Here is a 24316-nt window from a genome sequence, read left to right as displayed (position 1 = left end):
TATCTTAGGTACTAATAACGGCCGTTACTAAGGTTGATAATATTTGTTATTATTAATCAAGGAACGGCAGTCAATTACCGCGCGACACCTGGCGGTGAGCAATGTTTCCCGTTGGCCAATCTACCAGGTATGGTATGGGCATGAGTTCAGGTGATACGTTCGAGTGACATGTGCTACTGGGAAATGGAATGTTATTGCGCGAGTTGGATAAAGAAAGCACTAGATATCTGTAGATTGTGCCGTACGTGTCTCGACCATAGCGTGTCGCCATCTTGTTGGATTCAATAGGTATAGATAGATACACTGTACTCAAGCTTCATACTTCGTACGAAGTACATGAGATTGACCGACGACGAGGCGGTTTCTTTGAGTCAAGGTACTCCCTACGTTATCCATCATTACGTATGTCCCAACTCCTGCATGGCCCATGCACCATCGCCGGTTCGTATGGGTCGCTGAGTGGTTCATTCCAGGGCTCATAGAAACTCATCGAGTCCCACGACAACACGGGCAGAAGCGGTGACGAACGTGACCAACAGGATTGCCAGGACCCACCTCTCGCTAGTCGGTCTAGTTCCTGCATCCGTACACCGTACGGAAGCAATCGTCATACTCGGCCAGCTAACTGGCTACATAGGAGGACACCGGGGCATTTTGATCACGAGTGCGATGGCAAACGGACTGTGGATTCGCACGGCCCCCCACTGCCACCTGGCTTCAACTAGCCCACCTCCTTCAGCAATACAACCATCGCCAAGAGCATGTCGACATAATGTGCCTATCTTATTCAAGTTTAGCCCCGGTTAGGGAGGATGCATCCTCTGATCCCCGCTCCTCCCCTACGTTGTACTTCCAGTGTCACTATCTCGCCTCTCTCTCCTTTTGTTTCTACCCGCCCACCGCCTTTCTCCTTCGTGCTTCACCTTTCTTCCTTGACCTAACCGACTTCCGACTCTAATACCTACCCATTCTGTCGCCATTCCCTTCACCACCGCTTTCCTTCCTTTACCCCTTCTTCAATCCCGGCCCTTCCCCCGTCATCATCCTCTCCTTTTTATCTCGTTTTCTTTCTTTGTTTATTTATTTCAGTTCTTGCTCCGCTGGCTCCGCCGTTATCTCATCACTCTCTCCTTATTCTGGAACCATCCGGAACCTGCGAGATAAGACACGTAGCCCCGGTAAAGCCGCACCTACGAAGTACGTTATATAGCTTTCTGAGTCACGGGTCCAGCAAAGAAGACAACTCGGTATATATTCGACATACTCGCAATCCGAACTCGAATTGCAGTCATCGAGTCAGCTCTCCACCCCTACCTCTATTGACTCATCTTGCTGCCCGGCCTGGTTCTTGGCTGGCTCACCAGCTTCTATAACTTCTATCACCACCAGAGCCTACCCGCCCACCAAGGACTACTCTGCTGTCCACTCTGGATCCTCTCCTCAAACTCGACTCGACACATCCGATTCTTCCGACCATCTCATACACACCGGATGCTTCCAACATAACCACGGTGCCTTGGCCGACTGGATAGTCTGCTTGTCACCAAGCGATTACGTTGCGAGACCAGAACGTCGGTGCCTTTTGTCACAGACTACGGACCCTCCAGCACCAGCCTCGTGCCTACATCACTATCTCCCACTACTACGCTTCATCCCATACCAACCACCGACTTCTGTCTCATCTAGGCGGCTCCGTCACCCGTCGCCGGTTTTGTTTTATCGAATTCATCTTGCGATCCCGTCGTTCCGGCCACATTTAGCAACACCTCTATTTATATCTCATGTCAACATAACAACATAACGACCTCGATTTATTTTTTCCCCTCTCTGGACTCGCACCCAAGCGCTTCTCACGACATCCCACACGACCTCGCTTTATTTTTCATTTGTACTACCGATCCAACCACCTGAATGAGCCTCTGATACGTGAATGAAAGGGAGTTTTTGACGGCTTGCATCACTGAATCGGGCCCTTTGTATACACACATCACTTACCGACTCTCTTTTCTTCGTTCCCACTCTGCAAACCCCTCGTCCATTGCGGCCTATTCAGCAACTTCGACATCCGGTCGTCAGAGCACCTGTTCCTATTCACTGTATTGCGACTGTTTCGAATACTTTACTCCGGCCTCCTACAAAAGGACAAATCGAACCGAGAGGAGTAGGACCATATTTGTATCACCACCTTCGTTATTTCCCGCGACATCGACATTTCCAGATACCCCTCAACTCATCTTTACTACCGTTTCTCAGCAATGGCATGCCTACGGGACAACTTCCAGAGCGGTACTCTGCTCGACGGCCGTTACGAGACAATCTCCCCCCTCAATCATGGTTCCTTTGGCATGGTCTTCCTGGCGCGGGACATCCAGACGGACGAGAAGGTTGCCATCAAGTGCTTGACCAAGAAGGCGGCTGCTGATGATGCCGGCTTGGACTTTGCTATTGATGACAAGTCGGAGGAGCAACTTCTCCATTACCGTCTTGGATCTCACCCGAACATCGTCAACTTGCTCCGCTCTTTCGAGACCGATTCCCACGCCTATCTCGTGTTGGAATACTGTCCTCGCGGCGATCTGTACGAGGCCATTCGGAACGGCCATGGCCCCTTGGAGACCGAGCATGTTCGCCAGCTCATGCTCGAACTCGTCGATGCTGTCGCGTATAGCCACAGTAAGGGCGTCTATCATCGAGACATCAAACCCGAGAACATCTTTCTCACCCAGTCCGGTGCTATGAAGCTGGGTGATTTTGGGCTTGCCACTACCGACAATTGGACCTTGGAAACAACAGTCGGTAGCGACCGATACATGTCTCCGGAGCAATATGACTCAGCCGGAGCAGGATATTCGCCTGCCCAGGCCGACATATGGGCTATTGGCATCTGCCTCGTCAACGTGCTCTTCTCTCGGAATCCCTTCACTACGCCGACCGAGGCAGACCCGCTCTTCCTCGACTTCTCACGCGACAAACAATCTCTCTTCGACGTCTTCCCGACCATGTCGCAGGACACGTACGAAGTCATTGTGCAGTGCATGAACTTGGACCCTCGCAAACGTTCGCTTGTAGGGGCTCGTTCTGCACTTCTCCGGGTCGTCAGCTTCACCACTTCCGAAGAGGACATTGACGAGTTCTGCTCAGTCGAGCTACCCGTCCTCGCAAGTGCCAATCGCGAACCCCTGCGCACGCCATCGATCCAGAGTCCTCAAATGGACCAGTGCGCGTTCCCATGGACCAAAGCTCTTCATGCCGGCCCACCACCACAGGCTATTCGCCAGCTCAGCGTAATCCCCGATAATGAAAGCTACTCGGAGGATTTGTTTTCCAAGTCCGAGGCCACGACGGGCTGGCTGTCAGCCTCTGGCGAGACCACCTCCATGTCGTCGACCCTTGATTCCCGGCTGGGTGCGTCGATGAAGTTCCTGACAGTCAGTCGCCCCGGGACGGAAGTGACTAAACCATCTGCAAAGGTGTCGCCGATGGCTGGCTCTCTTCCCGTTGATGTGTCATCCACCCGCAACACTCTGTCATCGACAGCTTTTGGGCTCGGCCGGCTCAATGACATGGTGTCCAAGAGTTGGAGTGATATGTGGGATGAAGAAATTGAGGAGGAAGAGGAAGCTCGACGCCAATTGGACTCCTTGCGGGAGATGAACTCGCGGACTTGGAGTCATGAGAGTGAAGCTGAGGCCGAAAACCTAGCTGCCGATTCGGACTGCACCTTGTCTCAGACTTTGAACGACATCGACGTGGATCTGGCAGATGGCTTCTTCTTCCAGGAGGCTCCACCTGCCAACAAGCCCGCCAGCGCCACGCCTCGCTACTCTCCGCCGCCCAAGCGCAGCCACTTGGACAAATGGGTTGCCCTGGGTGAGCGACGTAGGGCTTACGGATCGTCATCGGACTCGGTCAAATCATGTCGCCAGCCTGGGTTCGGATATAACTTTGCACACGGGACCGGAGCTTGGGAAAATGGTCATGGCTTGTTCGCCAACAGCCACAAACTTCATCGGGAACGTAGCAAGGAGTGCCCCTGGAACAGGGGCCGGGACGGGCACTACTGGCGCCGGGAGAAGCGCCACGTAGGGGACTTGGAGTGGGTTGGTGGCTGGCAAGAGTCGCATTCTTAGCCATCCACCTTTTGTGGTTGGATCCTCTCCTTATAAGGCTGGTACGCACCTTTCTCATGATCAAGGCGCCGAAGGGCACTTCTCATGAATGAACTGCGCTAGTCTTTTTTGGATGCTCAGGTTCTCAACTCGCTCTCTGTGTATTAGCTATCTCCAGAATAATAACAAAAAAAATACCAGAAGTTACCCACTCTAATCAATGTTCTCGCTTGCGATGATGGCAAGGTCGTGAAATAATGCTGACTGCCCAGGGATGATCACGGCCTATTGACGAGTAAACACCCACCTTCAGATGTACTGACCCGACCGCGTAAAAGCCTGAAAAAAAAAAAAAGAAGGAAAAAAAAAGTTCAGATATAATGGTATGAAATCCACTTTAAAGGGCCGGGGAAAGGGTATTATACAGTCAGGGTCCATTTATAAGGGGCTATACGTAGCATTCGGCGTAATACGAGGTATATTCGAATTATTATGAATTTCTCGAGTTACGGGTTTATTGTGTTGAAGATAGGAAGGTGTGTTGGTCGGCATAGAGTCATGTTACTCATTACTTTTAGAATCTCACTGTAGCCATGGGGATCGATGAAAGCGACAACAAGGGCGGCTGGATGCTATTGGTGCGAACAGGATGCGTCCGTCTACTCTAAAAGAAATCAATACCAAGTGGAATTCAAGTCCATGAAGCAGTTAAGCCACGTACAGCCGTTCGTAGGATGACGTTTCCTGCATCCAGCCAAACTATCCATTGATTTATTTCAGGACTGACTGACTGCGACGTCTCTGCACAGCGATTTACACCAGCAGCTAGGTCCAAAAAATTGTGGCCCTTTACAGGAGGTATATGACAAAGTGGCGATGGAAGTAGGGGGGACAACGGATGAAGAACGCAGAGAAAGGAAGAAATCGGAGAAGACTGATAAACCGACGACGAATCAAGCAACCATTCGACTCATGGCTTGTTACCTCCGCTACACCACTACGCCAATGACGCTCTTGGGTAGGAAAGCCCAGACAGTCCCCACGGCGGAAAGGATGGTCGAGATGACCATGATGACATAGCACAAGAGTTTCTCACGGGTGGAGATCTCCCTGCTGAAAAGTTTGAGGTAGAAGGCGACAGGTAGACTAGCAAATGGAGTGGACGTTCCATATGTGAGCCGACGAGAAAGCAGAGAAGGCCCGTTGCTTGGGCGGGTCAGAAAGGAAGGGGGCGGGTGTTAAACTCACGAGACACAAATGGTGAAGCAGAGAGCACTTCCCATGAAAGCCATGATGCTATCGAAGGAAGGAAAGACGATGGCGATGCCGAGGAACGCTAGGATGGTAAAGACTCGAATGGCGACCTTCATGGCACCTCGGAAGGAGGCGGAGCGGCCGACCATTGCCTGGTTATCGGCCAGTGCATCGTAGTGGATGCCGGCTAGGGTTTCCAGGGTTGAGATGATGGGTCGAGCGTTCAAGGGGATCTTGGTTAACGGTAAGATGGAGACGAAGACACACATCAGGAATGTGAGCGTGTTGGGGTAGCCACTCGTGGTGAGGATATTGGACGTAATCTCCTCTAGCACGTCGTCTCCGAACATGAGGAGGCCTACAACGGCCGTTACGGCGTCGAGAGAGTACTGAGGGAGGCGCGTGAGGGCTGGTACCTTGAACATATACGAAGTAAGGTAGAGAAGGTCTGGGCGGGAATACGTACCGAAAAGGCAAAAGTCACCTTGACTGCCTTGCCGAACTTGTAGGGATGCCTCATGTCTCTGTAAATCTACACCAGCAAAGAGTCAGTGTGCTGTTCTGTCTCTCCCACCCCCTTCTCTCTCTCTCTCTCTCTCTCGCGGTGTATGCGTGGTGTTTTAGGGGGTAAAGGAAGCAACATACGTTGGGAAATACACTATGACCGCCCCATGGGGCCATGAGCAGCCCAAAGGAAAGAGGCAAGGTGAGCCAGTTGGTGGGAAACAGGTGGGTCACGGCGGGTTCCACGAGGGAGCCGGGCGTATTCTTTTTGATAAAGCCATCGATAACGATGATCAGAACAACTAAGGTCACATACACTTGGTCAGCAACCTGGAGGGTTCGAGCATCAGGGTGCCTGGGCATCGAGCCGGAGCGCTTGAGAGAGCGGGATGATCGTCCGAGTAAGAAAAGGGCAAGACAGGAGAAGGAAGCTTACTGGAAAAGCAACTAAAGATACCCACGACACTAGTGAAGCTCAGGAATCTTAATGGGAAGAAATTGAGAGGCATCAAAATCATGGAACAGATGACCTTCCACATGTTGACGGACAGAACGCCCGGGAAGAGAAGCGCCAAGGTGTCTGCAAAGAGGACAATGAGCGCCACACAGGCGGCAAGGAGTTCCATTGTGAAAAGAATGCTCGTGACAATACGCGCGTTCCGTCCATAGGAGATGTATGCTAAATCTGAAAAGGTGATAAGACTGGGATCCAAATCCATGCATTTGGCCAGGAGCTTCGCCGTGTATGCTGTGACGGCGGCGCACAGGAACAAGGTGATCATGCCAAAGATCCAGCCGGCATACTTGATCCCCAATGGCAAGCTCAGGAGGCCGACGCCGATGAGCACGCTACATGAGAGAACGGCGGCTTAGCACATGTTGGCGAGATCAGTGAAGCAGAAAAGAAAAAAAAAAAGGGGGGGGGGGAGGGGGAAAGCGGGACTCCCGTGGAACTCCCATGGGAAAAGAATTAGGGATAGGGGGACTACACGCACTTGATCGAGTTAAAGATGGTCTGCGGCAGGGTGGACTGGCCCTCGACAGCCAAAATGATTTTCCCGTCCTGCTCGACCTCTTTGACCAAGATGGGCTGGTGGTCGCCGTCTGCGGGGACACCGCCGTGGCCAGTCTGTTGTTGATGCCAGAGGTCACCGGCGTGGATCATGGAGGACCGGTCCGCGTCGGAGAGCGTACCATAGGTCCGGTACGAGCCGTAACTCCCGACGATGGGTGGACTCGCAAGAGGGGGTCCACTGGCAAAGATGGACGCTCTGCTACTGAAGCTAGAGCTGTAGCCATTGGCGCCATACATTTCGGCGTCGACGGCCTTTTGATCCCCATCGCGGTCTCCTGGCGGGTGGTGGTGTTGACCGAAGACAACACCGCGAGGCAGGGATGGTCCGGGACGGCCGTGGTGCGAGCCGGCGTCACTTCCGGCCTCGTCCGGCCGGGCGGCTTCGATATGTTGGCGCAGGAGAGACGTCCCCTGATGCGGCGTGGCCGCGTCCACGGGGGTTCGCGAATAGTCGAGGCCATCGACAGCAGTGGAGACAGGGGCCTGGTCGGGGGCGAACACAAAGGAAGGACGCTGCGGGATGACTTCGGGAAAGCCGGCGGCACGGGCCCAGCTGCGACTGAAGGAGCGGATGCTGTTGACGCCGCCTAGGTCGGTCAGGGCGGTGAGATGCCTCGATACGGACGATCTAACGGCATACGAAGGAAAGAGGTCAGTCAATGAGATCAACCGTCAGTGGCGCAGACAGTCCGTAGCTGAAAAAAGAGAAAAGAAAAAAGACAAAATAAAAGGAAGGGCATACCTCCGACGCAGGCGCAGACCAACACTACGACTGGTAACCTGGTCATTTCCATGGTCGCCTAGCAGAGATTGGTCCTCGGTGATGGCGTTGGAATCAATGCCGATAGACTGAGGACCACCACGTTCATACTCGTCCCGGGTGGACGAACGGGGAGACATGGAAAGGGGGACGTAGACAGTAGCTAGTCGAGACGGAGCCGCTGATATCTGTTCGGTGGTGAGGTGTACTGCGTCGGTGTGTGTAATCAGGTCAAGGTAGCGACTTAAGGGCCGAAGGAGCGAAAATGTGAGGATTGTCGGATTGAAAGGGTTTTCAGCTAAAAATTAAAAGAAACAGAGAGGGAAGAGGTTAAGAAAATACGTACGAAGTATTGAGGTAGTCGTAGTTGGGTGATTCGGCGTGGCACTCGATATGAAGAGGCTAGCTAGGTACACTGCAGTAGCTCCAGGAGGACAACGTCTTGCACCAAGATAGTCTACACTAGGTACCTACGTAGTGTGCGTAGTAGTGCAACGCTTGTGTGGCGGGGTCGGTCCAAGGGTAGATACGGAGTTGTTGCCATGACTAATTTATACAAACCAACGAATAAGATAAACTGCGCATTTACAACGTATACAACGTACTTGTACGTTGTAGACCCTTGGAATGTGGTTCGGAAGGGCGATGCGGTAACTGTGTACGAATATTGGGTATTATACAACGTACACATGTACGATCCTTAACAGGAAGTTCAATCCGGGCATCGCACTCTGCTTCGCTTCTGTTTCCCTGCATCAATGCAAGATGAAGGGGGAAACGAAGCCGATAGTAAAACAGAATCCGCCCTCATGAGACGACGACCAAGGAAGTCATGGCTGACGGAGCCGTAAGAGTCTGGGTCTGGGACCGAGGACAAATGAACAATGAAGAAACTTCAGCTTGGTTCTTCTGTTGCCGCTTGCCATTTTCAAATATCGTGTTGACCAAGATAAGCATATGAGACCGATGGAACTGAAGTTGACTACCCTGATGGTGTGATGACGTTAGTGGCGGTTCATGTGGGGCGTGGAGTATAAAACCCTTCTCTCCGTTATCTCATAGGTCGGGCGGGCCCGGATATCGGTGGATTATTCGTATCTACCTGTGGTGGGGCATCGCACATCAGCTTCGACGGCCAACCGCCAGGAATATTCTAGGCAAGTCGCAAGAAACAATACCTACGTGTACTTACACGACAAAGTACACGACCAACCCTGGTGGCAGTTCGTGGACGACACACTTGGTACATGTTCTGGAAGACAGTTACTCCGTAATTACGTTGTACAACAACCCACGGGTATGCCGACAATATCACAGTCTGTACACTACACTACCTACGCCCCTCGATCTCATTCTCATCCCTGTTTGTATTCAATCATGCTATCAACCGCAACCTATCACGCCTGCCAAATACCTTGTTATTTTCCCTTTTTTTATTTCCTCCCTTTTTCTAACCAAGCTACCTCTGGTAGACTTGTTCATCCCAGGACGCCATATCCACATTGACAATCGAGCAACCCTTTGTCTTGCTCCCGTGGCCCACGAGGCGCCCAATCTGGAACACCGTCTCCCCTGCCGATTGGAATGCCGCTACCGCCTCCTGAGCGACACTGGCATCCACTACCGCAATCATGCCAATTCCCATGTTGAATGTCCGGCACATGTCCAGCTCGGACACGTTGCCGTTCCGCTTAAGCCACTTGAACACGCCGGGTATCTGCCAAGCCGTCAAATCCACCTCCGCCGCAAGGTGCTCCGGCAGCATCCGCGGGATATTGTCGATCAGCCCGCCTCCCGTGATGTGCGCCAACCCCTTCACCAGCCCTCGCTCCACCGCCTCGCGGACGCCCTTGACGTAGATCCGCGTCGGCGTCAGCAGGCTCTCGCCCACCGTCTTCCCGTTCTCCTCCCACGGTGCCGCGTCGCCATACCCAATGCCTTCCCGCTCCACAATCTTCCGCACCAGCGAGAAGCCGTTCGAATGCACCCCGCTCGATGCCAGGCCCACCAACACGTCCCCTTCTTTCATCTCCTGCTTTCGCGGCAACCTCTGCCGCCCGACGATCACGCCAAACGCGCACCCCGCCGCGTCGTAGTCGTCCTTCTGGTACATCCCCGGCATCTCCGCCGTTTCGCCCCCCACCAGCGCGCACCCGGCCTGGATACAGCCCGCCGCCACACCCTCCACAAACGACGCCGCCGTTTCCATGTCGAGCTTGCTGCACCCGTAGTAATCCAGGAACATCAGCGGCCGCGCCCCCTGGACGATCAGGTCGTTCACATTCATCGCCACCAAGTCGATTCCCACCGTGTCGTGCTTGCCAACCTTTTGCGCTACCAGGAGCTTCGTGCCCACGCCGTCGATGGCGCCCACCACGATGGGGAGGCGCCCCTCCTCCAAAGCGAGTCCGCATTGCGCCAGGTCAAATTCGCCCCCGAAGCCCCCAATCTCGGCATCGGCACCCGGTATCTTGGTAGCCCTGACGGCCTTCTTGATCCGCTCCACGAATTCATTGCCAGCATCAACGCTGACGCCGGCGCCCGCGTAGGTGAGCGCCTCCTTGGCGGAAGAAGGAGACTTGCGGAAGGCACGGTGCGCGATATCCCTGCGGAAGTACATTTTCTCAAACTGGATGAGCTTGATACCTTCCTCGTACGCCTTCTTCACCGCGGCCTCCAGCGACTCCGTAGCCGTGGCGTTGACGGCGATGACGCGACCGCCCGACGTCTCGAGGCTGCCTTCGGCGGTAAGTCGCGTCCCGGCATGGAACACGGTCACATCGGGGGACGACGGCGACTTGACCACCATCGGCGTCCCCTTGGCGTACGCATCAGGGTACCCACCGGCCGCAACCACGACGGTGGCGCTATATTTTGGTTCGATCCGGATCTTGACGCAGTCTAGGCGGGCCTCGTGCGCCGTGCATGCCAGCATAATCTCCGCAAGATCGGTATCCTCCGAGAGGAGGGGGAGAACGGTCTGCGTTTCCGGGTCGCCGAAGCGGACGTTGTACTCCAACACCTTGGGACCGTCACTCCCAATCATCAACCCGGTGAACAAGACACCGCGGAAGGGAATGCCATCTTGGCGCATCCCCCGAATGGTCGGTTGCACAACCTCATCCTCAATGCGACGTATCAACTCGTCGGTCGCGATGGTCGTGGGAGCGTAACATCCCATGCCACCCGTATTGGGACCCTGATCGCCCTCCCCAATCCGTTTGTGATCCTGCGCCGGGGGCAAGGAGAGGGTGTGGGTGCCGTCGCTGAAGGTAAGAATGCTGAGCTCGTCACCGGTGAGGAATTCTTCAATGACAACTTCATGGCCGGCCTCGCCAAAGGCCTTGTCAACCATGATCTGCTTGACTGCTGCCTTGGCTTCTTCCTTGCTGTTCGGGATGATGACACCTTTGCCGGCCGCGAGGCCAGTGGCCTTAATGACTACGTTATGGGAGATGCCATCGAGATAGGAGATGGCCTTGTCGTAATCCGAGAAATTCTCATAGGCAGCCGTTGGGATGTTGTGCTTCTTCATGAAATCCTTGGAAAAGGTCTTGCTCCCCTCCATCCGGGCGGCCTCCTTAGAAGGGCCAAAGCAGGGGATGGCGGCGGCTCGGAAGTATCCCTCAACACCGTCAACGAGCGGTGCCTCTGGCCCGGGCACCACAAGGTTGACGGCGTGTGATCTGGCAAAGTCCACAAGGGCCTCGTAGTCGTCCGGCTTGACAGACGACACGTTTGTAACCTTGGGACAGGTCGCTGTGCCACCATTTCCCGGGACGGCGAAAATGGCTTCAACCAACGGGGACTGGCTCAGCTTCCACGCCAGTGCATGCTCGCGCCCACCATTGCCAATCAGAAGGATCCGCATTGTCGGTGCCATTGTGATAGCCGGTACGGGTCGTTCCAGCGGTGCTTGGGTGGACAGTGACAACTGGTAACTCAGAGAACAGTCAGCGGGGTCCTAACAGATCGGAGAGAAGACGCACGTACTGGTGATGGCGGGGTTGCCGTTTGTGTCACGTGTGTAGGGTCTCTGGGCGAACTATGGCAAAGTTGCCTTGGAGAAAGCGTCAAGCTCAGCTGGAACTCGCAGCTGCCTTCGGCTTCTTCAAAAACTAATGTCAATCCAGAGCGCCGCGGCCAAGCTGAGATATGAGTCCAAAGCGAAAGCCCGGAATCGGAGGGGTCGAAAAATTTCGAGTTTCAATAATATGTGATCTCTCTCTGTATTGCCCCTCCTTCCATAATAGGCTATGCTACCACTAGTAGTCCAATTCGCTGTTGGGTTCTGGCCCCACTAGTCCCACCAACAAACGATAAGGGAAAACGGAAAAAAAAAAAAAAAAAAAAAAAAAAAGAGGGAAGAAAGAAAGAGTCCGTGCCTTTTACAACACAGTACATACATGTACTTACTGTATTCGTACGCATAGTTTATCCGTACTCCGTTGGAGGCTAGGTACATGTAATTACTGTATAGAGAGAATTCCTGAATGAGACCTTGGGACGACTTCAAAATCACTGCTTATAGTGGCTTTGTCGGCTGTACGTGTTCAATGACAACGTATTTTACAAGTCCACGATGGCACTCCGATGAACAAAACCCATAATCAACTTATACTCTTTTTATCCTCCTCGTCTATCTAGGAAATACTTCTAGTTTCGTCTCGGGAATGGCAGCCTCGACCGATTACACCGAGCGATTCTCCAATGTTTCCGAATCTCTGAGTTCCACTTTGTTAGTCCTGGATCGCTTCAACCATCGCCATAAGAACCAACATCGAGTTACCACATGGTGGCCTCGGTTTGACCTACTCCGCCGGTCTGTCAGAAGGCTCATCGACGCCATAAGCACGTATGAGCAGCAGGACGAGAGATTTGCCAAAGCTCGCTCCGCCACGAAGCAAAAGGGGCGAAAGGAGCCGAATAAACTGGCATCGCAAAGGGATGCCGTCCTGAAACGGGCGCGCTGGCTCTCCGAGCATGTTATTCCTATAGTCTACCCGTAAGTGTGAAAGGGGATTCCATTCTCATGAATCCGCACCGGGCGGCCTGGAACCACCACCCACCCGTTTTGAACTCCGCTGCTGCCCCCCTTTAGCCTGTCCATCCTCGTCGGCCGCCATGACCTGATGCATTCCATAGATCACTTACCCAGCTTGTTGCCGACCAGCAGCACGCCACTCTCGGCCTGCTCCTCGTTGGTCTCACCGCCCGAGTCCAGGCCGTTATAACACCCCTTCTCGATGACATAGTACAGCGGCCTCACTCATCACAACTCGCTTCCACAACTGTCCCCAGTCAGTTGCCATCAACCACCACCATGGGCGAAGCTGTGCCGGTGGACCTGGGTGTCGTTGTCTCGCGGGACGAGGAAAGCCTCCACCATGCCCACGACCGGACGCCGTCGACTCGGCAACCGTCATCTTGTGATCAGCCTCCCCAGGATCGTGGCCGTAGCAGAGTGGACGACCATCACTTGATCGAACAGGGTCAAAGCGGGTCAACTCGCTTAGAAACATCAACCAAGACACGCGTCAGCAAGAAAAGTACGCAGAAGCCCAAGAAGAGGAAAAAAGGGGATGAGTTCTCGGAACTGTTTGGTTCACTGTTGTGAGGGCATTATGGCTCCTATAGCGTATTATCTCTTCGTTCCCCTTGCCTCCTGAAATACCCCCGGGGTTCCTGGTCGGGTGGGCTAGGTGATCAAGTAAAATTCACACCCATCGCTGCACCCTATCGATTTGTTTCCACATCACGCCCATAGTCGCCTCTGATAAAAGGCTAGCCCAACGCCCCCCAGCCTTTGTCTCAAAGACGTCTCAAGATAGTTTCCAGCATTCAACCGTCGTCAATTTCTCCAAATGCCGTGCCGGGAAAACAAAATAAATAAAAAGTCCCATTCAAAGTGAGTACCTGACGCCATCATCCGACCTGTATTCCCCAGTGAGCAGGTGTGAATAGAGAGATATGGGCGGTGCGTGTACAACCAGGCGTGGATATCAACCTGTATGCAGTGCCGTGATTCCAATCAGGGTCAACCGCTCCGTCTGAACACCATACTCCCCCTTCCACCAGTCACATAGACAAGCTACCCCGAGAATTAACGACCGTTAGTTTACAGGGTACCAGCACATTTCGACTGGCTATTGCACGCTTCGGTATGACCAGATACGGGCTCTCATGTCCCCGGACCCCGTCGCAAAATATCCGCCAGTCGGACTGGGAGCAACGGAGATGACAGAGTTCTTGTGACCCTGCAGCATCAGCTGCGTAGCCCCCGTGCGAGGGTCCCAGAACTGCACGCCTCGGTCCTTGGAGCCAGACATAACCCAAGCAGCATCGGGGGTCAAGGCGACGGAGAGAACGAAGTCCTGTACGTGGGTAAGCGAATTGTCCGTTGCCCTAGGAGAGAAGGTAGACAAAAGAGCGTCGGGGAAGAGAGTGGGACAGAAAACAGTGAAATGAGAGAACGGGACCAAAAAGAAAACAAGAAGGAGAACAACTTACCCTATGTCCTTCGAATGTCTTTACACATCGGCCCCCCTTAGGACCAGCGTTCGACAGTCCACGGGGCGTGCTGAGTTCCCACATCTTGATGGTCTTGTCGAGACTACCGCTGACTAGGTCTTTGCCATTGGGGGAAAATGCCACACTGTAGACGCTGTCCTTGTGCCCATCCGGTCCCTCGAGACGTTCCAAAAGGTAGCCTTGATGGATGTCCCAGACACGAACACTCTTATCAAGCGAGCCGGCCGCGACATACTTGGTATCAGGCGAGATGGCAACAGTTGTCACACCATCCTCTATCGTCAATGTCAGAGTGTTGCTGCCCGCCTCGATATCCCACAGGCGAACCGTCCTATCACCGCTTCCCGAGGCAATGGTCCGACCGTCCCGGGCAAAGTCTAGTGAGTAGATATCCTGCTCATGACCAGCGAAGGTATTGCGAATCGTCCGGGTTTTGATATCCCATACCTAGAACCACGTGTGAGCAGACTGGCATTCTCGGCATCGTGCAACGGAACCCGAGTTGGAAAACTTACGCGAATCAGTTTGTCTTCAGCACCAGTAGCCAAGTAGTTGCCGTCTGGACTGAAGCACACACTGCGAATGTACAAATCACCAGTAACATCGACCGAGTCGTCCTGCAGCACGCAAAGCTTCTCGCCCGACTGGACGTCGTAGATTTGGGCCGATCGGTTGCACCCAGTTGCTACAAATTTACCATCGTGGCTGAAGCGGACGCAGCACACCACACTCTCATGGCCCAGGGTGTGCACTAGATCGACGTCAAGCATACGAGGCACGCGGTCATTAAATATGGCGAACCAATCATAGCCGGACTTCTTCGCCGAAGCAGGCAGACGATCAGGATCCAAGTCTCCCAGGGCGTTTCCCACGGGAGGTCCTGGTGGCGGGGCGTGAGGGCCTCCCATTCGAGCGTGATCTGGGGTCGGATGGCTGACCTGGGGCGACTGGGCGGCGCCGGGGAATGGAATAGGAGTGTTGATTTGGGGTGTAGCTGGACCGACACCCGCGGGGGGCCGGCCAATCCCCCGTCTGCCGGGACCCGGCGAGGCAGTACTTTGCGGGGGCTGGGACCCGTTGGGAACAGGGCCTTGAGGGTAAGGCTGCTGGAAATGCTGAGGTTGCGATTGAGGCGGAGGTGGGGGTGGAGGGCCGGGAAGACCAGGCGGTCCCTGGGCGATTTGATGCTGCGGGCCCATCTGTTGCTCCTGAGGAGGAGGGGGTGGAGGGGCAAGGCCGCCCTGCCCGCCACCGGCCATGATACCATTAAATAGACCGTTGCCGGATGAGATGGAAGGAGGGGGTTGTTGGGAAGGCGCGGGATGAGGTGGCGGGCCGCTATTCATGCCAGGAGGGGCATTTCCTCTAGCGAGCTCCAGCTGACGACGGAGATGAGCAACTTCTTCTTCGTACCTAGTTCCGCCACTTGTCGTCAGTCATGTCGCAAAAACATGATAATGGTAATCAAGAAAACAAGCAAAAAAAGGAAAGAAAAGGGGAAGGGTGTGGGGGAAGCATTCCATACTTTTGCTTGATGTTAAGATGTATCTGCTCCATATTAAAGACTTTTTCTCGAATATGCTGCATCTCGCTTAGTTGAGCCTGAACTGTTGTCGTAGTCGAGTTGGTCAGTCACTCCATTAACATGAGCCAGGGCAAAAAGCTGGAATGCCATACTTTGATGCTCATATGCCTCACTGGTACGCAATTGTGAGCTGAACTCATTGCGAACCTGTTCGAGCAGCTCGTCTAGCCGCGACTGATTGGCTGGGGGTGCCGCGCCGGCCATAGCGCGATGGGGGTACATAGACATGACCGGAGATGTCGAACAGGGCGCGGCCTAGGTAAGGTCGTGATATGCCGGAGCAGACCTAAGGATAATTCGGCGATCCCCGGGATATGGGAGAGAAGGCTCGATGTCTCTTGGCACGTCCGAGTAGCTCTTCGTCGACGAGCAAGGAGGAAGGGAAAAGCTGTTTTCTTCCCCCCAGGGCTGCGGCGACAGTCGACCGACCCCCTCCTCGGCTAGAGTAGGAAAATCACTTTTTCGAGTGGGTGGTATTGGTGGTTTCCGGCTCCGGGAGCCTTCTAACAATGGGGATAAATGGTCGGTGATGTTATGGCGATGTCGCGATGCAAAATGATGGTGGTGAGGTGGGAAGGGAGAGAAAAGCTGAGGAGCGGGCTGGAACAGGAGAAGATGGGGACAGGCTTGTGCGTTCTGTGGACACGGGTTGTGCTTGGATGGGCCGGGGGATAGTAAAGGCGGTGGGGCCAGTGGGGCCAGCCGCCCAGGACACAACGTATCACAAGGCAAGCTCACCTGGGCTCTGTTATACATATGCTTGAGGTGATCCCAGCCCAACAAGCCTCTCTACTAGGTAGGTAGGAAAAACAGAAAAGAAAAAGGGAAAAAGAGAAAAAGATGCAAACACTCCAGGGGCGTGAATATCCTTCCCCGTATGTACAACGTACCTTACATTACAGTACACGGTACTGCCTATGTACGTGTACAACGTACATGTTTACTTATTAGTAAGGCACATACAACGTACACTGCCTAGGGTACGTTATACTTTGTACGTGTACAGGCAATATTACCTAGGTACCTGTGCCTATAATATACCGCCATGGGTACATTCTAAAAGCCCCTGTATCAGGACGTAAATATATATCTACAATTAGAAACTTCGAATTACCTATTATATATAGATAAATATTCTCCTATTTAAAAAACGATAAAAGAAGAAAGCTATTAGAATTCTAATATAAGTCTATATATTATACTAAAGCCTAGTATACTATAGTATCTATATAATATAATATATATATATAAGCACCTTATATAATATATAACGTGTATATATACTATACCTATAGCGAGAAAGCAATTAAGTATTATATATACATAGGCGGAACTTAAGGGTCTATGGTGTTAATGTTTTCTGAGTGGGCATCGTCTACTTCGTACTATACGTACAACGTACTTTGACCCGGGGGCTTTTTTGCCTTTGGAGTTGCCTGGACGGTGGAGTTTCGGAACCATGTGGATGTGGCAACTTCTAACCAACCACAACCTTCAGAAAGTGCCTAGCCAGGTATCTACCTAATTGATAAGGCATGCCGCATAACGCAGGTACTTACTTCGTACAACGCAGTCTCTACAACATAAAGTATGCATTGTCCGAGCCATGATGTGTACAACGTACCTACAACGTATATATGCGTGTGTCCTGGTGGGTCCCTGTCCCTGTTTATACCATACATTTCCTGATATCATAAGACGTATAACGTAGCATAATGCATTGCGTATATTATACAAGTGAGTGTACATACGTTCTAACCAATAGCCTCATATCTGCCCCTCCCATTGTCTAATGCTCCTAATGTGTTAGGGTATATTGGTAATGTGGCTGGTTGTCTCTGCCTCCACGAGTTGTCATTCCCTGAGTCCTCCTTCCAATATTTGCCTACCTACCATAATCCTCACAGGACTGGTCATTGACTCAGGGTAAGGAAGGACAGCCAAAGGTGGAAGATCGGTAGGGACGGAGAAAGTCGCGCACTAATACACCTAATAAGTGGGAACCGGCAGGTCAAGAGAGGCTTACATGCATGTACATGTAGGTACGTTGTACGTTGTAGATATGCGTCGAACTCATCCAATATTGTTGGATGGGCTTCGGGAATATATGGATCGAACGGCGGCAGACAGGGATACTCTATATAAATTAGCCGGGCACGAATCGATCGCAAAGTCTAGCTATGATAAGTATGCGAAAGAATATAGCGAGGAATGGCCGCGGATTAATACCGGAAAGGTAATACTTTGCCTCCGCGACTCGTCTTGAGTCAACAGTTGCTTTCAATTGATGTGTATGAATGTGTCCGCTATGAAATCAGCGAATTCTCGAACCTGATATACCGTCTTCCCCCTGATTGCTGTGATCGACAGGGTTTCCAAAGCCCCATGAACATGTCTAAGGTATTGGCTGTCGAGAATCAGCGTCAACGTTGCGAGTCGAAGTTTCCAATACTCGATTAGCGAAGCCGATCCCAGGACTATGGTAACCACTGCGATCAGAAGAGCGAGCGACGGCCACACATGGGCAAATTGAGGTGACCAAGCTGCGCCCTCGTGACGGACGAGTTAGAGTAACGGGTTATGATTATAATCTTCGACTCGGGCATAGATCAGTTGACGTTGACCCAACAGACTGTACTCCTAGGCCAGCAGCCATGATTTTAAACCTTCCATCTCCAAGGCGTGGGGACGCAAGGCTTATCATTCCCATCCCAAGACCGCCCAGTGTTCCTCGGATGACGTTAGCATTACCCAGCAAAGATTTGATATATCTTCAGCCGTCCTGACACTCAGTGCAGGGTTCAACGTTTGTTGATATGGGTGATCGGTGGTTATCAGTTTACAATATGGCAAGAAATGTTACGAAATGTGTCTACGACAGAGCTACAGAATCAGAGTGCCAGTAATATTACCACCTCAATTGGACGAATGGCGCGCATGTCGGTTTCTTTACCAGTTATTCGGACAGTCGGTTAGCACAACGAAACTCCTTACGACAGCGGTTTGAGGGTGTGATGCTGACTGATGCAGACGACGCATTGAAATCGCAAGACAGGTAGAAAAAAAAACGAAAAAAAAAAAAAACGGAAGGAACCAATAATGTAAACCAAGTCCTGACGTTTAAAAGATGCTATTGGGAACGAGACGAAACTGACGTTAACCCGAATACGAAAAATGTGACATCACCTTAAAGGGGAATTGTGTACAATAGAACGTTCCGAAACTCCGGATACTATACTTCTGAGCGAATGAGCGGCCTCAATTCAGCGAGCCCCTGGGCCACGTTGACTAATGTCCTGGCCGACTAGCACGTTAGTGTTCTCGGGCCGGTACTGGTTGTGCATCAGGCCATGCCCGTCCCAGGTCGAGATAACGAAGCAACGTGATGGGCGTATCTCGCACGAGGCAGGTGTTGTCGCAGCCAGTGTGTACCTGATATAATTACCGATGCTCTTTCCAGTTCGTGGACTAAAAGCTATGCCGCGATGCGAGACTTCATCCGTACATTCCAAGTATAATAGGCAGTCCAACCGGCCGTTGGAGTTTGCTATTCTTCCCTAGAAGGACCCTGAATCGATACACCCTGAATCGGTAGGTACCTTCTCTTATCACCTGCGCCTTATCTCCGGGAATCTCCACCTTCCCCTTTTTTCCCACCAGCGGTTTCTTCCAAACATCACCCGCGTCGTGCTTTCCTTACCTTAATTACCTGCCTGCCTTGGCCGAATAGTTTCTTCTCCCCCCCCCATCCTCTTAATTTCCTTTTCTTCTTTTTGTGCTCTCGCAATGCTTAGGCCAACCTGCCACTTCACACTCGCTTGACTTTGGCTTTCCTGACGTGGAAAAACGAAGAAAAAGAAAAAGATATCCTCGACACCAACGACTGTTGGACAAACCGTCGCCATGGATATCATTCTCGAGATTGCGGACACGTACGTGGCCGACTATCTTTACGCGTGGTTCATGCCGGCGCGGCCAGCTCCCTATGACCTTGCGCGCGATGACTTCGCAAACGGCACTACGGGTGCCTTCTCAGCGTGGCAGTACAAGCCCGCAACCCACTTTCTCTATCTTGAACCGTCCGAGGCCGCATACATGAGCACATGGCCCAGAGACAATATCTATCGTCAGGCGATTAGCCTCTACACGATCACCCTGTACGTTCTCTCAACCTGGCAAGAGTCGCTCGGATGACTGCTGCCTCCCACGACGACAATCCAATGCTGACTTTGTGTGTGCCCTATACAGTGTCTTTGGGTTTCTGACGTATTTCGTCTTCGCGTCGCTCTCTTTCTTGTTCATTTTCGACAAGGCCACTCTCAAGCATCCCCGATTCATCAAAAACCAGATCTGGCTCGAGATCAAGCAGGCTGTCTTTGCCATGCCAGCTATGGCCCTGTTGACCGCGCCACTGTTTCTCCTCGACGTTCGGGGATTCGGCAAGCTCTACGACACCACGGAAGAAGGCCCTGGCCGGTGGTACGACTTTGCACAGATTCCCCTGTTCATCTGCTTCACCGATTTTAGCATCTACTGGATTCATCGCGGCCTTCACCATCCACTAGTTTACAAGCACCTTCACAAACCCCACCACAAGTGGATTATGCCGACGCCCTACGCTAGCCATGCCTTCCATCCGTTGGATGGCTTCGCTCAGTCGCTCCCTTACCACATCTATCCCATGCTGTTTCCCTTGCACAAGATGGCCTACGTTGCCTTGTTTGTCTTCGTCAACTTCTGGTCCATCCTCATCCACGACGGTGAATACCTCTCCAACAACCCCGTCATTAATGGGGCGGCATGCCACACGGCGCACCATCTGTACTTTAAGTAAGTATCCGCCTAACTCAAGTCCCCTCACCGCCAACGCCCAGTTTCCCAGTCTCATTTGTTTTGTTTTACAATATACTCGGCTTAGCAAAGGCTAACACATGTCACAGCTACAACTACGGCCAGTTTACCACTCTCTGGGACCGCCTCGGTGGTAGTTACCGCAGGCCCGATCCTGCCTGGTTCAGTAAGGAGACTAAAACGTCCGAGACAACTTGGAAATCTGGAATCAAGGAGATGGAGAAGATCCGCAAACAGGTCGAAGGTGAAGACGACCGCACCTACCTTGACCAAGACAACAAGAAGAATAACTGAATTCCTCTATTCGCTACGGCGACCGGGATGCTTCGATGAGAGAAACGATGGGGCCATATTTGCTCCCTCAGTTTCCCGAGGCCACTTACAGTCTTGTAATATTTGGATTTTCACATGGCTCCGATTGTACATATTGGGAACGAGCCCATAATTCTTTGGCATAGGGAAGGAGTTGAGGTCTGATACGAAGATACACGCCCGGCGGCATCGTTGGAGCAGTTACGATTCCCACCACATCTTCAGGAATTTTAGGAGATGGAGGAAACTCATCGAGGATCAGAGGGTTCATGTACATCAGCAGAATTCTGCACCAGGATAGGACTGACGGATAGACGCAAGCTTTAGCAAAGCACTTAATACGGACACGTGAAATGACTATCGGTGGCCTATAAAGTCATAATCGCGATTGGGAACATTGGGCTTGATTTATAAACCGCAAAACGGAAACTACATCATTAAGACAAATAGTCCCTGCTCTTTGATGATGCAGACCGCTAACAATCAGCTGCTTTTCGCTCGTCCGTCTTCGGCCATCTGTAGGATGGCATCGGATTTGAGCGTGTTGGGAAGCCGGTCTCTCAGGTTATCCCTTTATCCGTTTCGGAATGTCGAACTCGCGCTTGTATGAAGCGGCCCATTAACTGAACGTGACTGCTTTGGGGTCTGTTGGGCGACCGTCGGGGCCAATGTTGTTTGCCTTGAATCGATTCTGTATGTAAACTCTCCGAGCGTCGTCGAATTTCATGCGACGCTTTTTCATGATTTTGAGAATTTCCGCCTTGCTCGCATCGTCTAGGCCAGCGCGACTGTCGCCGCCTTCAAGGTTGGTATTCAAATCGAAGGTGCTGCTGGAAAGGCCAGCTTCGATATCGCCGCTGAACGTCGAGGGTAGGCGAGAATAGATGTAGTGGCGACCCGGGAACGGGAGTTCAGAAACACGGTGCCACCAAAAGGCCCGGGTGAAAAAAAGAGCGGTGACGGTAAGAAGGAGCACAAAGGAAACGCTAAAAAGAAGGTATGCCATGGTTGACGTTGCGTTTGGCTACCGGTGGCTTCGAATTTACTGCCTAGCGAGCGCGGAAGAATTAATCAAATGCCGTCCCCGGTTTTGAAGGAGGAGAGCGAGCGGCGCTGCGCAAAGCATATGTGAGGTGACACAGGATGCTACCGAGGAATGGTGCTGAAGAGCGGTATGGCTGGAGTTTCTTTGATGGATTGCTAGGAGCCCATCTTCGACGGGCATACGAAGTAAGTTGGGTGATGATGGGCGGATATTCGGGACTGACGGACAACGGAGTAGATAGTCTCCCGTCACATTATAAGCACTGTAAGAAGAGCCATCATTATACGGTGTTGGATAACGGTGTGGCGGACATGGGTACACAGCTCATTCTGCGCTAGTCTTGATACAGACGGTTAAGCGACTAGCTGGAACACACAAACATACCGATACGGATTATTTCCATCTTCAAGCTCTCTGGGACTGTCTCTTGATAACAGCCGTTTGATCGTACACCATCTATCACAATGGCCGCCGAACTCCCCAACGTATCCCAGGACCTCATCTGGGGGATTGTCAGTGAGTGACTTTGCCGAGATTAAAGCCAGAGGCGACGCCGACTAATACGAGCGACTGCAGACACTCAGAATGCCTACCTCGTGAAGCGCAGGAGTGTGGGCAAGAGCGGCAACTTCTCTCGCGATCCTCTGAACCTGAGGAACGTGCACTCCAGGAAGGTATGTTTTCCTGGCTCTATTTTTCAGCAGTATTCAGTGCTAATTTGACACCTGCAGCACGCCGGCTTCGTCCATGACAAGGTATCTTCAATGTTCACTCAGAAATCCGATTTTTCAATGGCGCGGGAGACAGTGCCATGACCGCCACAGAAAGACTGACATGGGGATATTGCGCGTTGGTGTAGGCTATTGGGATTCAGGCTGGCGAGACCGGTACTGTCCAGGTGTTCACCAAGAAGGAGAAGAAGGCCCAGCACCCTGCTGAGTCGCTGAACGTCATCACTTTCGGCAGCAAATCCTCCAACAGGAAGTAAGTTTTATTTTATTTTTCTTCCCCTCAGGCGTATTCATCGACAGCAGACGGCTGGGACTCCTATTTCGGCAGTTGGCAGTGTTAACGGAGATGGTACTCTAGGAACTACAGGGCCGTTGCCAACCTCGCCGCTCGCCGCAGCTACCGCAGCGATCTCCGTGAGTCGGCCGTCCAGCGTGTCAGCGCCCTCCGACGTGCCGAGAGGCCCGTGAAGCCCGAGCCGGAGCGTGCGCTTCGCGGCAACAAGGCGAAGAAGGCCGCCGCTGCCGCTGCTGAGGAGGCGTAATAAGGGTGTATGGAGATACAAATTAAAAGGAGCTTTGGACGATGAACTGGCATAAAATGGGGTGGGTTTCCTCATAAGTTAGCCATGAAGAAATGATCCAGGCACTCGGGCCATACTTTACGAACGATTATCTCTTTTCATACGAGACGCGCGACCGGTGCTTGCCCACAATCGAGATGGAACACGACTGCCAATCCTCCTCTTTTACATCCTCGAATCATCGACGAGTACAATGCTCAGCGTAGCACCAACCGCCTTGAAATGATTGGGACTTCATTCCGACTTTGCCCCGTGCATCATCCCCCAATCCCTGGCTAGGCTGTGATGGGTCGACTTCTACGCTGAAAGCCTGTGATGCAACGTTCCCTTATAGGTCGGCTTATAGTCTGGTTTGGGCAGTCAAGGAGCGTTGAAGAAATCAAATTTGAACAGGTCTTCTCTTGATGTCTGTTCTGTTTATGAGGTACTGTGTCCATGGGTGGGAATGTGCATACATACCTACATGTGACCGAGCCCGTGCGACTGTTCGTTTCGTATTGCCACTTTGCCATTAATACGAAGTAACATTCAACGGTAGCAACCAGCCGTGAATGATTCACTCTGGGCTGCGGCACTACCAAAATATGTAACCCTTCCCATGAACAACGGAGCCGCCAGTGGGAGAAGTTGCAATAAGCATGCATCGTCTCCCTAATTATTGGGACTTCTTGTGCCTGGACAGGTGGGCAGAACGTGGCAATTCCCAGACCTACCTACCTACAGTGAGTAAGCAAAAGTGGCGATTAGGCGACCCATATCCAAATATCATCACGAGAACCTTATTTTAACCCTTCGAATACAAACATAAATAACTTTACGAATACTACTTCTAAAATTTCGGAAAAATCAGATTTATAAAGGGGAGTGACCGTATAAAAGGAATATCTAGTTATATCTTTTTAATACTTTATATACCACCCCCTAGCCGCGATATAAGCCTTAACCCTTCACGGTATCGACTTAATTAGAGCCTATAGA

The 24316-nt window shown here is 52.2% G+C and overlaps 8 protein-coding genes across 8 annotated transcripts; 4 read left to right on the top strand and 4 right to left on the bottom strand.

Moving 5' to 3' along the window:
* Positions 1 to 2255: 2255 nt before the first annotated feature.
* ACRALDRAFT_2109880 (uncharacterized protein) lies at positions 2256 to 4130 on the top strand (the record flags this gene model as incomplete). Its single annotated transcript, XM_071023441.1, has 1 exon — positions 2256 to 4130. The coding sequence occupies one exon, from the start codon at positions 2256 to 2258 to the stop codon at positions 4128 to 4130; it is 1875 nt and encodes a 624-aa protein (XP_070873699.1).
* A 585-nt stretch (positions 4131 to 4715) lies between these two features.
* Positions 4716 to 8108, bottom strand: ACRALDRAFT_1076284 (uncharacterized protein). The gene is made up of 7 exons (XM_071018494.1): positions 7685 to 8108; positions 6863 to 7570; positions 6304 to 6716; positions 6009 to 6169; positions 5830 to 5895; positions 5358 to 5752; positions 4716 to 5255 (listed from the first exon to the last, which is right to left on the bottom strand). Exons 1-7 carry the CDS (start codon positions 7840 to 7842, stop codon positions 5099 to 5101), a joined length of 2058 nt encoding a protein of 685 aa, XP_070873698.1. The 5' UTR covers positions 7843 to 8108; the 3' UTR covers positions 4716 to 5098.
* Positions 8109 to 8953: 845 nt separating this feature from the next.
* Positions 8954 to 12012, bottom strand: ACRALDRAFT_1050082 (uncharacterized protein). Its single transcript, XM_071015626.1, has 2 exons — positions 11696 to 12012; positions 8954 to 11640 (listed from the first exon to the last, which is right to left on the bottom strand). The coding sequence occupies exon 2, from the start codon at positions 11583 to 11585 to the stop codon at positions 9162 to 9164; it is 2424 nt and encodes an 807-aa protein (XP_070873697.1). The 5' UTR covers positions 11586 to 11640; positions 11696 to 12012; the 3' UTR covers positions 8954 to 9161.
* A 1836-nt stretch (positions 12013 to 13848) lies between these two features.
* ACRALDRAFT_2109671 (uncharacterized protein) lies at positions 13849 to 16046 on the bottom strand (the record flags this gene model as incomplete). The annotated part of the gene is made up of 5 exons (XM_071023431.1): positions 13849 to 14076; positions 14213 to 14680; positions 14749 to 15646; positions 15759 to 15840; positions 15911 to 16046. The coding sequence occupies 5 exons, from the start codon at positions 16044 to 16046 to the stop codon at positions 13849 to 13851; spliced, it is 1812 nt and encodes a 603-aa protein (XP_070873696.1).
* Positions 16047 to 19721: 3675 nt separating this feature from the next.
* On the top strand, positions 19722 to 20963 carry ACRALDRAFT_2043597 (uncharacterized protein; the record flags this gene model as incomplete). The annotated part of the gene is made up of 3 exons (XM_071021364.1): positions 19722 to 19975; positions 20067 to 20648; positions 20759 to 20963. The coding sequence occupies 3 exons, from the start codon at positions 19722 to 19724 to the stop codon at positions 20961 to 20963; spliced, it is 1041 nt and encodes a 346-aa protein (XP_070873695.1).
* Positions 20964 to 20998: 35 nt separating this feature from the next.
* Positions 20999 to 21282, top strand: ACRALDRAFT_210014 (uncharacterized protein; the record flags this gene model as incomplete). The annotated part of the gene is made up of 2 exons (XM_071023000.1): positions 20999 to 21089; positions 21128 to 21282. 2 exons carry the CDS (start codon positions 20999 to 21001, stop codon positions 21280 to 21282), a joined length of 246 nt encoding a protein of 81 aa, XP_070873694.1.
* Positions 21283 to 21600: 318 nt separating this feature from the next.
* On the bottom strand, positions 21601 to 21987 carry ACRALDRAFT_2109917 (uncharacterized protein; the record flags this gene model as incomplete). Its single annotated transcript, XM_071023443.1, has 1 exon — positions 21601 to 21987. One exon carries the CDS (start codon positions 21985 to 21987, stop codon positions 21601 to 21603), a length of 387 nt encoding a protein of 128 aa, XP_070873693.1.
* A 503-nt stretch (positions 21988 to 22490) lies between these two features.
* ACRALDRAFT_2091308 (uncharacterized protein) lies at positions 22491 to 23278 on the top strand (the record flags this gene model as incomplete). The annotated part of the gene is made up of 5 exons (XM_071022576.1): positions 22491 to 22542; positions 22603 to 22700; positions 22758 to 22781; positions 22886 to 23010; positions 23116 to 23278. Coding segments are annotated over 5 exons (462 nt in total), but the record flags the coding sequence as incomplete, so codon positions are not given.
* Between the last annotated feature and the right edge of the window lie 1038 nt (positions 23279 to 24316).

Source organism: Sodiomyces alcalophilus, assembly GCF_042370955.1.
Source record: "Sodiomyces alcalophilus JCM 7366 unplaced genomic scaffold ACRALscaffold_6, whole genome shotgun sequence".
In the NCBI taxonomy this organism is placed as follows: Eukaryota; Fungi; Ascomycota; class Sordariomycetes; order Glomerellales; family Plectosphaerellaceae; genus Sodiomyces; species Sodiomyces alcalophilus.
This window is presented reverse-complemented; position numbering and strand designations above follow the sequence as displayed.